General features: G+C 41.7%; 1 protein-coding gene across 3 annotated transcripts in view; it reads right to left on the reverse strand.

Moving 5' to 3' along the window:
- The window catches only part of DIAPH1 (diaphanous related formin 1), a 91,816-nt gene that overhangs the window by 42,021 nt on the left and 36,133 nt on the right, over window positions 1-13,662 (reverse strand). For all 3 annotated transcript variants that reach the window (XM_057307213.1, XM_057307212.1, XM_044384200.3), the window contains 7 exons: window positions 12,976-13,092; window positions 12,257-12,372; window positions 11,676-11,740; window positions 10,200-10,379; window positions 8,743-9,459; window positions 7,775-7,889; window positions 7,275-7,283 (listed from right to left, as the gene is read on the reverse strand). In XM_057307213.1, the coding sequence (XP_057163196.1) occupies window positions 7,275-7,283; window positions 7,775-7,889; window positions 8,743-9,459; window positions 10,200-10,379; window positions 11,676-11,740; window positions 12,257-12,372; window positions 12,976-13,092 (1,319 nt within the window). The remainder of the gene's footprint in view (window positions 1-7,274; window positions 7,284-7,774; window positions 7,890-8,742; window positions 9,460-10,199; window positions 10,380-11,675; window positions 11,741-12,256; window positions 12,373-12,975; window positions 13,093-13,662) is intronic.

The raw sequence follows: 13,662 nt of genomic DNA on the forward strand, positions 1-13,662 counted from the left end.
GTCTCTGGGAAGTTATGAGTATATCATCAGTGGGGAGTTCTATTATGTGCTTCAAGTAGCTAGCTAGTCACTAGAAACAGAGATGGGATTAAGAATATGTACATGATGGGGTTACAAATATGTATATAACGATCTACCAAGCCGGTAAAAAACAATTTTTTCTCTAAGCACTTTAAAAAGAAGGCTATGCTTTCATGAAGTTATCAGACTAAAACAAAAACAAAAACATTCTCCAGCCTCTGTGCCCTCCAAAAAACACAAATGTAGCTCCTATTAAAGATACTAGCTGCAAGGGGGGAGGACCCTTTTGTAAAAACGCAAGCTACAGCTTCCTGTTGTAATTTTACTAACCAGTCCTCCAAATGAATTTCCTGACAGATAGAGGGCAGCATACCATGCAGTCTGTATTTGAAATCAATAGAGGCTGTCCCTCTCTAACGTGACTGCATCACTGGCAGACGTAACAATGACACATCTAAAACAGAAGAGATCCATGTGCCATCTGGTGGTGAAAAGGAGAAAGTGCACACTGCAGATATATCAAATTCCTCCAGTTTAGAAAGAATTAAAATTTAATTATCTTTATCTGATGACATCCTCCCTAAATCTCCACCAGTAAGTCTTCTATGGAAACTAAACCAGAGACCTTCATGCAAGAGCTTTACAGTTTTGCATCACTGTAGCTCTTCACCCCCAAACACTAGTTGTAAACAAGCAGCAATTTCTAATGCCTGACCTTGGAAAAAGAATGAAACTCAGACCAAAACAAAGAAAACACTACAAGAATTTTTTAGCAAACAATCAAAACAAAAGAGTTTCAGTTGATGAACAGGTAACACCAAAGACAGCTTATGCAAGCAAAAAGAAGAAAAAAAAATAACAAGACCAAGAGTTTCAAACTAAGAAGTATCTTTAGGTTAATCAGTCTCATTTTATAGATAAGAAAAGAAAGAGTCAAAGTACGAAGGAAAATTTCTGGTGCAATCTCATTAATGGTCAGATTAAAACAAGGTATCAGTTTCCTCTGTCAGATGTTACAATAAGTAATGTCTTATTTTTGATGGAAGGGTAAATTGGTACAATCCTATACCCAGCAATGTGGGCCCCAAAGTTTTATTTTTAAGAATTCACAGTGCAGAAATGCAAGAATAGAGATAAATATGATTTTTCCTGCAGTACTGGTATATATAATATATATATATAAATATAAATATAAAATCTGGTAACTTCTCAGTAAGAGACCAAGTGTATAAATTTATACTGCATTTGACAAAATACACCTATCCCTCTGATGGATGCCTAGTGGTTCAGTCAGTTAATCGTCTGATTTTTTATTTCAGCTCAGGTCATGATTTCAGGGTCCTGGGATCAAACCCTGCATGGGGCTCTGCACTCGGCAGAGAGTCTGCTTGAAATTCTCTCTCTTCATCTCCCTCTGCTCTCCCCCCCCCCCCCGAACTGTGCTCACTCTCTGAAATAAATCTTAAAAAAAAAAAAAGAATACTATCCATTAGAAATAATGAGGTACATCTCCATGTAATGACTTCAAGAGGTGCTGAATCATGTTAAGCAAAATGCAAAACAGTTTATCTACCACGTGGAATCACAAAGATTACATTAAAAATATGTGCATACTCTATTTTTGTCATTTTAATTCCTTTGCCCCTTAAATTTCCAATAAGGTTCTATGAAAATCTCCCACATTTCCCCCACCTGAACTACAAAAGAAAAGGATTTCGTTCGTTCCTTTACTAAAATAACACATGCAGGTGAGAGGTATGTTAACCACGGTCACTCCAGGCAAGGAGAGGGGGATTTTTTCATTTTATATTTGTAGTGTAGTCTCTGCATTTGTTGAAATGAAGTACAGGAACAGGCGTTAGGACCGTGGTAACAGAGAGGAAGACAGCATGGGTACAGTAGTGGTGGAAGTCCACAGAAGTGCCTCTTCCAATGGCTTCAGTTTTCTCAGGGAAGTAGGAAGAAAACATGCTCACTGGAGAATGAAAATGAAGGAGGTGTTGGGTCTTTGAAGACCGAAAAAGTTAAATAATCATTTAGGAGAATGGGAAGTTGAACGGACTCGAAATGTTTAATATCCGACTGCCTGGCAGGATCGAGGGGCGTGCAACAATGCAAACTGAGCAGATGGGAGCCAGAAGAAAGAACAGCCAGTGAGGCAGGAGAATACGTAAGAGTGTCCGCTGTCCTGAAAGCCAAGTGAAGAAAGTCTATCCAGGAGGACCAGGTGTTTGTTTCTTTTTTTCAGCCACGTTCGCTTGCACAGCTACCTGTGCAAGGTGGACAGAGACTGTTGTTTTTCCAATCAACTATGATGAAATCAGAGAGGTAATGGAAGGGGAAAACATTGAAGAGAGTGATTACTATAATGATTAGCCACGGAATTTTAGCTGAGGAGGAGAGAAGTCATCAAGAGCAGAAACACAGTGGAAGGTGGTAGGACAAATGGACTGGACATCGCAGTGGGGCTGGAGGATTGAGGCAGCCAGGGTCCTAAAGAGAGAGACATAAAAAGCTAGGGCATGGAGTTATGATTGGAGAAAGGCTGCAGTTGAATGGGTGAGGTAAGGGAGAGGACAAGATCACTGGGAAAGAACAATTCAAGGAACTGTGAAGCCAGCATATTGGTAGGATCATGACCCTTTCGTGTAGAAACCGCTAAGAACTAAGGTGGAAGTGGTCGTGGAGTACCGCCAAGAGTGGTCACAGCCAACCTGGCTGAGGAATAAGAAATAAGTTGGGATGTTAGTAGATGACCGGCACTAAGAGATGATGATGCTGAGCTCTAACAAAATCTTGTTTCAAGGGATTAAAGTTGCAGAAACTGTAAAGATTCATTTGGACATTTCCTGATAAAGATCCAGCTGAAGGAGCGCCACCTAGTGGACAGAAGAGAATCACATGGAAAAGAAAAAAGACCCTTCAGTCTGTGGGGAAAGAACGGATTGCTTCCCCATCACAGGCTCCTCTTGAAGCCTGAACCAACAAAGCTCTGGGAGAGCAACAGATGGTTGTTGCCAACAGTTTTGACTCGTGGGACAAGAGCACAAACCTTGGGATCTTGACGCACAGTCAAATCCTAACTAGAATCCGGTTATTGTTCACGAAATTCTTAGCTCCTGGTCAAGGTCTTACTTTTTAGCCAGAGTTCTTTCTAAATTACTGCTGAAAACCACTTGGAGAACTGTTCTGATACAGCTTCCACAATGCACCTCATACTTTTAACAGGGAGAGGGTCTAAGACTACAGATTGGCCAAGGCACACCTACTGAGGGGTAACTAGCTTGTGGACCTTATGAGCTCAAAAGGTTTCTGGAAGGAAGGAATAAACTTAAAAAGGAAAATGCCACTGGACATCAGTTATCACTTCCCACACGGTTTCAAGAGATACTATTTTTCATGGGATCATGTCATCAACAAAAGAGAGCAAGACTTAGGAGAAACGTTGAATGAAAAACTAGTTATCTTATTCATACAAATAATGACCTTGGTCACCACAGTGATGAAAATGCTCCCCAGAGGAAGTTGAAAAAATAAAAAGTTTAACTACTGAACATGTTCCCAAGTAACTCAAGAGAGAGAGTCAACAAAGAGACTATGATAAAAGACTCCTTGCTGATCACCATAAGGATGGTGAGAAAGTAGAAAGAACTTGAAGTTTTATGGTAGTGCCTATCAGGTCTGAATTCATAATATTCCCTGACCAGGAATAAACTGACTGAGTAAATTTGTGATTTATAGGAATTCAAGAGTTTAAAAACAAGAGACTAATCCTTAAGAGAAAAATGTGTAAGAGAACCTGCAGTATACATGGGAAGACTGGTTTCCCTCCCTGGGCTCTTCTCTTAGTACAAGGCTCACATCTTCCTGAACCATAATGATGCAGTGGCTGGAGAACCCTGACTACAGGAGGCAGATGTAAAGAGTGAGGTGGGTGTTCTCTCTAATATCCATTCCTGAAGCAGGTATACAGAACGTTTGGGCTATCAGTAAAATATACGGGGGGCTACAGCCATGTCTAACAAATAACAGAGACTTGTGTTTGGCAAGTGAGAGAGGAAATAATGCAACATTATGAAAACCTCGTGTCCAAATAACTTCCTCATCAAGCCTGGCAACTACTGGCCTGAAATCATCTAAGAACTTCCACTGTACTAGATAAGCAGGCCTTATTTCTCCAACTGGATTCGTTTTGCTACAGTTGAATATAGTGGAATCAAAACATGTTTCCTCTTCCTCAACCCTAAATATCCAGCATTTCACCTACTTTCCCTAATCTGTTGTTCCTTTTTTGTACTAGGAGTCACTGCCAGTTCAAGGACTAAAGAGATGTGCCTGAATGAATGAAGTGGTTGCAAAAGCCAGCATAGCCCCTTCTTTCATCTTTTGTCTGGATCTAAACTTCCAGAAGTTCTTAAGACAGGGACATATACTTCTGGGAAGCAGAGGACTACAACAAGGACTTTGGAGTCACACACTCCGGAGTCTGAATCCGGGTTCTGGCACTTGCTACATAGCCTAAGAAGTTATTCAAGCTGTCTCTCTAATTCTTTATCTGAAGGTCAGAATATTTATGGAGTGGTAATGAGTATCATCTAACTGTATCATCAATGTTAAGACTATGAAAAAGAGACTTGGAAACTGAAACTGGTTACCTACCTGAAAAACAGGATTAAGGATAAAGATTTTTAATTTTATACTGGACATGTTTAAAGTACCAGAAGGAAAAAAAACCTTGCTTTCATACTGAGGAGATGTGGGTCCTCTGAGCGCTCACCTCTGAAGTTGATAGAGCTTAAATTTCCTTACCTGATAAAAACTTTAACTAAGAAGCCCAAAGCCTTTTTTACTGAAGTGTTTCTGGGTTGTTGTGAGCAAAGGGGCTATTGGGAAGTCTGCACTGAGTTTGACAGCCTGAGCGCTGAGAGAAGAGGTTCAAAACCGCATCAGGAAAGGCAAAGGCAAATTAGTCAGCACGATCACAGTGGGAGTTATGCATGGCATGGGGCCCCTACACAGCATTCTGGCTGCTACCTGAGGCCCCTGCATATGGTATTAAAGCAACTATTTTGTTCCCAAGAGACACATTCAACAAACTCCAACATTCTAATACCTCTTGCAGCACCAAAGATTTACAGACTGACTCAAAGGAAAAGAAAGCAGGTAAAGAGAGAAGGAAAAAATAAATCAGACATTAAAGTCAGTAAAACATTAAAAATCTGAAGAAGAAAGAATTTTTAAAAGGGGGAGGTAGTTCTTATTTGGGGGAAAATGAATGATAACGGACAAAGCAAGGGTGACAAGCAGCAGGAAAGTTCTGTTGTGTCTGAGTGCTACGGGTCACTCAGAGTCAGATAAACAGTAAATATTCAGGATTATACTTTACAGGAAAATTAAATCATTGAGATTTAGAATGTCTGGAAAGCTGCTCATGATTTAGTAATTTTCGAGAATACATGACCTAGTGTTTAGGAAACACTTTTCCTAATGGGAAAACGAGGAAATTAAGACAGAGTGCCAATTTAACACCTGAAAGTGATAACTGAAGCTGAAGATATTTAAAGACCAGCTAGGAAGCTCCTTCATCACAAGAGCAGCAATCTAGTCGTGCGGATTATTACTACCGGAAAATCAGTACTCCACTAAACTAAATCAACTAAGTCATACTCATTTTTTTTTTTTCAGATTAAGATACAGAGTTTTCTAAGAATAATTTAGGGGGGGAAAAAAAGAGCCAAGGCTTGTAGAAAGTTAAAACCTTCGATGAAAAGAAAGCAGTTTCCAGGGCAGAATCTGAGAGCTGAAGGAGTATTAAAAAGTGTGGTTACACTGCTGAAAATGACAAAAGATGAGATATGGTCTTGCTCCAGTATTTTTAAAACACTATCAATTCACAGTGGGAATAAAATGCCAAGGAACACCACGGAAATGCAGAAAACCTCACTATAATCACTAGTAATACAAATGTGCAGAAGAAGGGGGTGACCGAGGTGGGAGGAAAGGGGCCCAGGCGGTGTGCAGGTGCAGTGGTGCTCAGGGCACAGCTGTGAGAAAGGGACTTATGCCAGAGGCCAATACAGGGGTAGATTCTGTGAACTTACAAATTAGGAAATTATTTGATTCTGAGTTTCTCTGTCAACTTGTCCTCACTAATATACTAGAATAGCCTAAGTGGTCATCACAGGATTTTTCACTAAGCAGGAGGAAGTAAACCCCTTGGCTGCACTGTAATTCAGCAGATGACAGATCTTCTAGAGTACAAGGCCACTTTGCCCTGAGTGAAAGGCAAGAGGTCGTGCCTAAGCCCAGCTGTCTTACACTCTCAGATAGACACACATAACTAGGGGCCACCAAGGGCACCCAGCAGTGTTAGGCTCCTTAACAGAACAAAGTGCAGCCTGGTTCCATCAGTTCACTTAAGGAAAAAAATGATCAATGCTTATTTACTGGGGGTAGGGGGAGGGCAGAGAGAAGAGGGGGGAAATGCTCAAAAGTTGCACTTAATTTTCATCACCAGGGTCAAAATACACCTCTAAGGAAACAAAAAAACTATAAGATGGAAATACAAAATTATTAGACTATAACTGCCATTAAATTCAAATACTGTATCCCTCGGGGGAAATAACTACAAGTGCCCTGTCACAAGGCAGCACAAAACCACAAGAATTAGGAAGTGAAGAAAGAAGAGGGCAAAACAGATCAGCTCTTCTAGAACAAAGGGGAAGATATGAAGGTGAAGAAGAAAAGCAAGAATTTATAAAAAACAAAACAAAACAAAACAACCCATGGACCAGAAGACAAGATCCCTGGATCTGGTCATAATGTAACCTTGGGCAAGTTAACCTATATTCAGTTCGAACACACTACAGAATGGAGATAATACACAACCTGCTTATCTCTTAAGGCTTCTTGGCAGGTCCAAGAAATAATACGTGTTGAGCACTTGGAAGACTATAAAACACAACAGTAATGTAAGGTGATGGTATTAGTACTTAAGATGCCCCTCGCCCTCCAAAGAAAGAACAACTATATGGCAGCTTCGACTTAAAACAACTATCTATGCTGTCAGTTAAACATCACAGCTACTGGTCCTTCTGGACTCTTAAAAAAAAAAAAAAAAGAGAGAGAGAGAGAGAGAAGATACATCAATCCCCGATTTCATCTCAGTTTTCTAAAGAGAAATTCCTTTACATCTATTACATCTTTCTCTAATGTTCAAGGTACCCAATTAAAAGGCTCTTCTGTATTCTTACCTTTTGAAGCTGGAGGAGCAAAGGGCCAGGAAGAGGAAAGCATCAGATATTGAAAAGAAATGGGAAAAAAAGAAAAAGAATCACACATGGTTGTTATTGTAGACAGTCACTCAATCACCTAACCTGTTAAAGACTGGCCCAACTCTTAAGTTTGTAGATCTGGGATGGCACCTTGAACACAGTGCCAGAATCCGTTCAAGAGTATTATCAAAATGGGCCCATAATAAGCTTCATTTCACCTAAATCTCATATCCCCAACACGTTATACTGATAAAAAATACCTACATGCAAAAAAATTGGAGAAGAAAAATACCAAAACGCAACAGTTTTCTTTCCCAACCCCAGTGTCCCTGGAATAAAAAAATACCTTAATTTCTTCCAAATGGGAAAAACCACCTCTCTTCAACCCTCACCCAGGGAAGGGAAAGGAATGGGAGACCCACTTAAAAGATACTCTAAGTCCTATATTGGACCTGTGCATGAAAGAGGAAGGTACTCACTTTTGGTCTGGGCAGAAAAGGTCAGAGTAAGTCTGGCGAAAAGTTCATTGTTCTCAAAGCGGTCCTCCTTAACCTTTGTCCAGAAGCAGTCCTGGGACAGGTCCTCAGCAACAAACTGTGGATACAGGTAGGGTGTTACGAGTTACTAGGAGGAGCCTTGTACTTGCCATCCTAGAAAACTAAGATGCAGAAGAGGTGGGTGGCGGTTCTGAGCAATGTCTTACTAGAGTAAGACTAACCGGAGACACAGAAGAGCTGCGCTCTGCGTGGAAGGATCCAGACATAGTGCTTCCAGTTCATTCAAGAGCTAGGTTCACTCATGCTTATTCTCCTTCTAACCTCACATCCTCTCATTTTAGAAGTATTGAGGCTGTATTTCACATCTTCCCTTGTACTACATTATATTCTCCCCATCAATTTGGCTAACCATGACATATTTGTTCATTTTATAAGTAAATCCCTAAGCTCCTTTCACTTGGTTTCTGGAAGCAGAAGGCTGAAGCAGAATCATAGGGGCCTCGAACACAGAGTGGAAATAATACTGTGCCATGTACCCATGTCCTCTGTAGCTCATTTATGGGGAAGAGGGAGCAGGGTGTATCCATAAATCCACAACTTCCAGATCAACACTATTATCAGCAGCTTGCAGACTGGTGAAATGACTATTACCAAACTGTTACCATGGCACTTATACCCTCAGAGAAAAGGCCAAAAACATTAACTTAAGGATATGTTTAGGTTTTGTAACAGAGTATAGGGCTCAAAGAATTCTCCAAAGTGATGTCTGGCATAGAGAAGATGCCTAATATGTGCTGAGTAAACATAAGCATGAGTGGAACCTGCAGACAGACAGATGCTAGCCTTAAGAAACGGAAGCCCACTTGGGCACAGAACACAGGGCACAGAACACAAAGCAAGAAACTAGTTTCTTAAGATCTATTGAGGAAAAAATGGACAGAAATTCTCACCTTGGACCAGTTTGGCCTTCGGAGTTGCACCTCTGGCTTATAAAGCTTCTTTGGGGTTAATCCAAACGGCAGAACTGGGGCTGCAGGAGCTCCAAATCCAAAAGGGGGAGGTGGAGGCATACCCATTCCGGGTGGAGGTGGAGGGATTCCAGGACCTCCAGGAAATGGAGGGGGTGGAGGGATTCCAGGACCTCCAGGAAGAGGAGGAGGGGGAGGTGGCATTCCTGCTCCTCCAGGTAAGGGAGGAGGAGGTGGGGGGGTGCCAGAACTCCCGGGCAAAGGAGGGGGTGGAGGGATACCAGTACCCACAGGCAAAGGAGGGGGTAGGGAGATGACAGTACTCCCAGGTAAAGGAGGGGGTGGGGGAATGCTAGCACTCCCAGGCAAAGGAGGAGGTGGGAGGATGTCAGCACCCTCAGGCAAAGGAGGTGGTACAGGGATGCTAACACTTCCGGGCAAAGGAGGAGGTGGGGGGATGCCAGCAGCCCCAGGCAAAGGAGGGGGAGGTGGTGGAGGAGGAATGGTATCACCTCCTGGAAGAGGAGGTGGAGGGGGTATGCTAAGCTCTTCTGGTAAAGGAGGGGCTGGGGGTGGTGTAACAGTGCCAGGAGTGGGGGGAACAGTAGCACTGCTAGGAGTGGCTACAGCAGTAACTGCAGCAGAGAGAGAAGCCATTTCTTTCTTGGCATCTTCCAGTTCCTTGGACAGCTTGGCAACCTAGAGGAACATCAATGGAAGTACTCACTCTTCACTCCACTTCAGGGACCACTGGGGTGGGAAAGGACCTAAAAAATTACTTAATCCAGAGTTCTCTTTTTACACATGAAGACACTGAAAGGAGTCAGAGAATGAAATGATTCACCTAAAGTCACAGAGATACTTAGTGGCAGAGCCAAAACTAGAATCCAGGTCTGCATGTTCTTAGTTCAGCATGCTTTGCATTAAAAAGGCAACTTCAACCTTTATGTTACATTCTCCCTTTAATTAGACAATGCAAAAAAGTTCAAGTGAATCAAATATTCTAGTAAGATAAGCACGTAAGTGATCACATTATCAGATATCACAGATCATTTAAGTAACTAACTACAAAGGCAGTGTGGGCATTAATCTGTCCAGAAATAGTTAAAATAAGAGAAAATTAGCAAATATATGAAGAGTTTTTTTGGATTTTACTCCTGAATTTATGAGATGACTCTTAGTTTTATTTCTGGGTAGTACTGTGACTCCTTTTATTCTCTATATTCTTCGTATTTTCCAAATTTTCTATCTAGTGTGTTATGTCAAAATCAAACAAGAAACAGTAAATGATTTTTAAAATATGCATCATCTAACTAGATCACCCATTGGTAGCTGAACCTTCCCTAGGAGTAAGACGACTGACTCCTGCTGTAAGAGAGACCCATCATGAGGCTGAGGGTGGCTTAGAGGTCACTGTGCCTCCCTTGCTCAGACATTACCTCTCCTGTGAGCTGAGACACCTCTGCTTCCAAGCCCTGCTTCTCTGTGGCAATCTGCTGCTTTTCAGAATCCAAGGCATCCTTTTCTCCCTGAAGATCCTGGAGCTTCTGCTCAAAGTCGCTTTCCATCTTTTTCATTTCTACCTGTAGCTCATGTCGGGCTGTTAACTCTGAGTCCAACTAAAGGAGAAAGGAATTAGGCTCCTAGTAAGCTCTCCAGGAAGAAGCAGTGTTATTTCCAAAATTCACTGTTTTGTCCTAATCCTTTACAGAGCTCACTTTCCCAGGAAACGCCTGGTGAAAAAAGACCACCATAATCTAGAACTCAAAATCAAGGTTAAAGAAGAGGGAACCAGGGATCATTTCCAGTCTATCTAATTTAGACTGGAAGTTCTAAAAACAAACAGAAACAACCTAAGACAAATACCGTATGATTTCACTTATACGTGGAATTTAAAAAACAAAACAAATGAACAAAGCAGAAATGAACTGATAAATACAGAAAACAAAGAGGTGGTTGCCAGAGGGAAAGGGGTGGGGGATGGGCAAAATGGATGAAGGGGAGTGGAAGGTCCAGCCTTCCAGTTATGGAGTAAGTCACAGGGATGAAAAGTACAGCACAGGGAACACAGTGAATGGTATCGTAATAGTGTTATACGGTGACAGACTGTAGCTACACTTGTGGAGAGCACCGCATAACGTATAGAGTTGTTGAATCACTATGCTGTGCCCCTAAAACTAACCTAACATTGTGTGTCAACTGTATTTCAATTAAAAAACAAACAACAAACAGGGTGCGTGGGTGGCTCAATCGGTCAAGCATCCGACTCTTGATTGCAGCTCAGGTCACGATCTCAGGATTGTGAGATGGAGCCCTGCGTCAGGCTTTGTGCTCAGCACAGAGTATGCTTAAGATTCTCTTCCTCTCCCTGCGCTTCTCCCCTCCACCCCCCACCCTGCACTTGTATTCTCTTTGTTGAAGGGAAAAAAAAAAAAAAAAGCAAAAAGAACCACCACCACAAACCTAAAATTTTTAAAGCAATTTCACATTAAGACATTTACACCACAGCAGCTATGGTGTACAATCCCAGCAGCCTCTAGGAGCAGAGTCCTAACAACTGAAGAGAAAAAAAGAATTCAGACATATTCCAGTCCCTGCTGTTCTAGGGTTAAGAGGCCTGAGATGCCAGCAAAACCGCAAGAGCTGTTATACCTGAGAGTCATCTGTCGTTCCTGTCCCTAGCCAGGGACTCAAGAACTGCGTACCACTAACTCCTCAGGATCACATCCGCATGAGTTTCCCCAGTGACAAACCTATACCAGAAAGGTTTCCCCTAGGAACTGCTACTGGGTGCTGAATGCTTGCAAAATATCACAGGTAACAGTTCCACACGTCAGAAAAAAATCATAACCCTTAAAAAGAAAAAAAAAGAAAGGAAGAAAGAAAGGCCCTCATTTTTTTGATCTCTCACACACCTTTTTTTCCAGTTCTGTAGCTTTGGCTTCAGATTTCTCCACCTTTGTTTTATCAATCATTTGATCTGAAAAGAAAGAGTCAGTAAGTGAAGCCCCCAATTCTCTTGTCTTTCCCTCTCACTACCTATGCCCTTCAATATAACCAAAGGGCAGTCTTTTGTCCATTTGCTTATTTTTATTATCCCTCTTAATGTTCTGCACTAGACAAAGAAATGAATCTTTCAGTTAAGTTCAACATGCAATTTCTGAGTGTCTGTTATATAATAAGGCCACCACGCTGGATGGCCTGGAGAGTGCCTACAAGTGGTACGTAAGTATCTCTGAGCCTAGCAGGAATCACAGATAATAGGTAAAGTCCCTTCAAAAGGTGGGGTGATGTTTGAGTAGGAGTAAATTTTTAGATTTATGTAATAATAAACTAAAGGTCTGTATATTCCTAGCACAGAAGTTGGTTATCACCTAAAGACAAAAATGGAAATACCTGGAGACTGGAAATCTTCTCTGAAAATTTCACTGGAATGAAGATACAAATTGAAAGGCAGAGCAATGTTTTTAGGAGACAGATAGAAGAATATACTTACCAATCAACCCCTCAATATCAATCTGGAGGTGCCGGCACTTGAAGTCAGGATCAGCGCCATTCTTGTGCAAAACTATCTGAGAAATACATTCTTCAATCAACTTATAGTACTGTGGTCTATGGAAGAAAGAGAAGAAGGTTATCAAAGGAAAACCAAAATATAATTTTCTGAAGCATTCAGGATCAGGAAAAGTTAACTGCGTTGATAATAGAGAGACTTGAGGAGATGTGTTCCTGAAAAGACCTTTTCATAAAACTAACAGAAGTACGCTGCCATGCTAGGAAACTCGCTATTCTACAACAGCTACCCCATCTTCTTCCGGTAATCAAAACTTGTTGCCATCTACCTCCTGGTGCCAATCATTTCCCATCTAAAACTCAGGCTTAATCCTTTCTGTGATACATAGTATGCTCTACTTCTCTAGGCAACCTGAAAGAACCCTAAATGGGTACCTCCCTTTGCTATCATCTTAACCCCATCTGACCTCCTCTCTCCAAAAAAAGGACATTTTACCTTATATACTATGACCACCTCTGACTACCTTTCAGTCGGATTAAAAGGACAACTGACAACTCCTTTTTTATATCTATGACTAAAAATGAATTGTAATCCTGTCTTTGTCTCTTCTTTTTCCCTTTACAGACGGTCTTTGAATTTACAGATTTTGCTCTCTCTACTTAGGCTCAAATTCAATACTTCTCACAGGTATACCATCTTACCTGGCCTCATAGTCATTTCGGACCAAGAGTAGGTGCTGCAGGATGGATAGGAAGTGTGGCTCTGCCTTTGAATCCTTCACTGTGTTTAAGAGAATCTGGAAGACATCACTGAAGTCAGTGAAAAGGGGGGAGAGGCTAAGGAAAGCATATATTTGACAGGTGGACTGCCCTACTCTTGGCAAAAGTCACAAGATGCCACTTCTATTCTAACAGCCGCCTCTCCTGTAAATATTTCCCAAAACTTTAAGCTCCATAAGCTTCCTTAGGGCAAGGGACCAGTGGGCTGGGTGGTATCATACACAGATGTAGAGGATTCCCAGTACTTGGCTTGGAAGTGAAGCAGTAGACGGAAGCGAAAAGGTAACTGCACACAGTCACTTATGTCAAATAGCAGCATGGAGCCAAACTACTCCCTCTGTAGGTTTCAGGGACAGAGAAGAAAGCAAATTACAAGCCCGCCCCCAACTTATGCATATTCTCCAAAGACCAGCTCTATACCTTAGTAAGTTAAGATTTCATGTTCTAGGAGGTTTACTTCCATGTCGAGGAACCCTCAGACCTCTGGTCCACGCTGAGGTAAATAAAGCCCACAGCAATCAAAAGACACCTGCCTCATCTACTGAGAAGACACGCAGGCTGATGCCCAGTTCTGAGTCATCACTCCCCACCATTCTGCACAGGGATCTA

Source organism: Ursus arctos, unplaced genomic scaffold (genome assembly GCF_023065955.2).
Source record: "Ursus arctos isolate Adak ecotype North America unplaced genomic scaffold, UrsArc2.0 scaffold_5, whole genome shotgun sequence".
NCBI classification, from domain to species: domain Eukaryota; kingdom Metazoa; phylum Chordata; class Mammalia; order Carnivora; family Ursidae; genus Ursus; species Ursus arctos.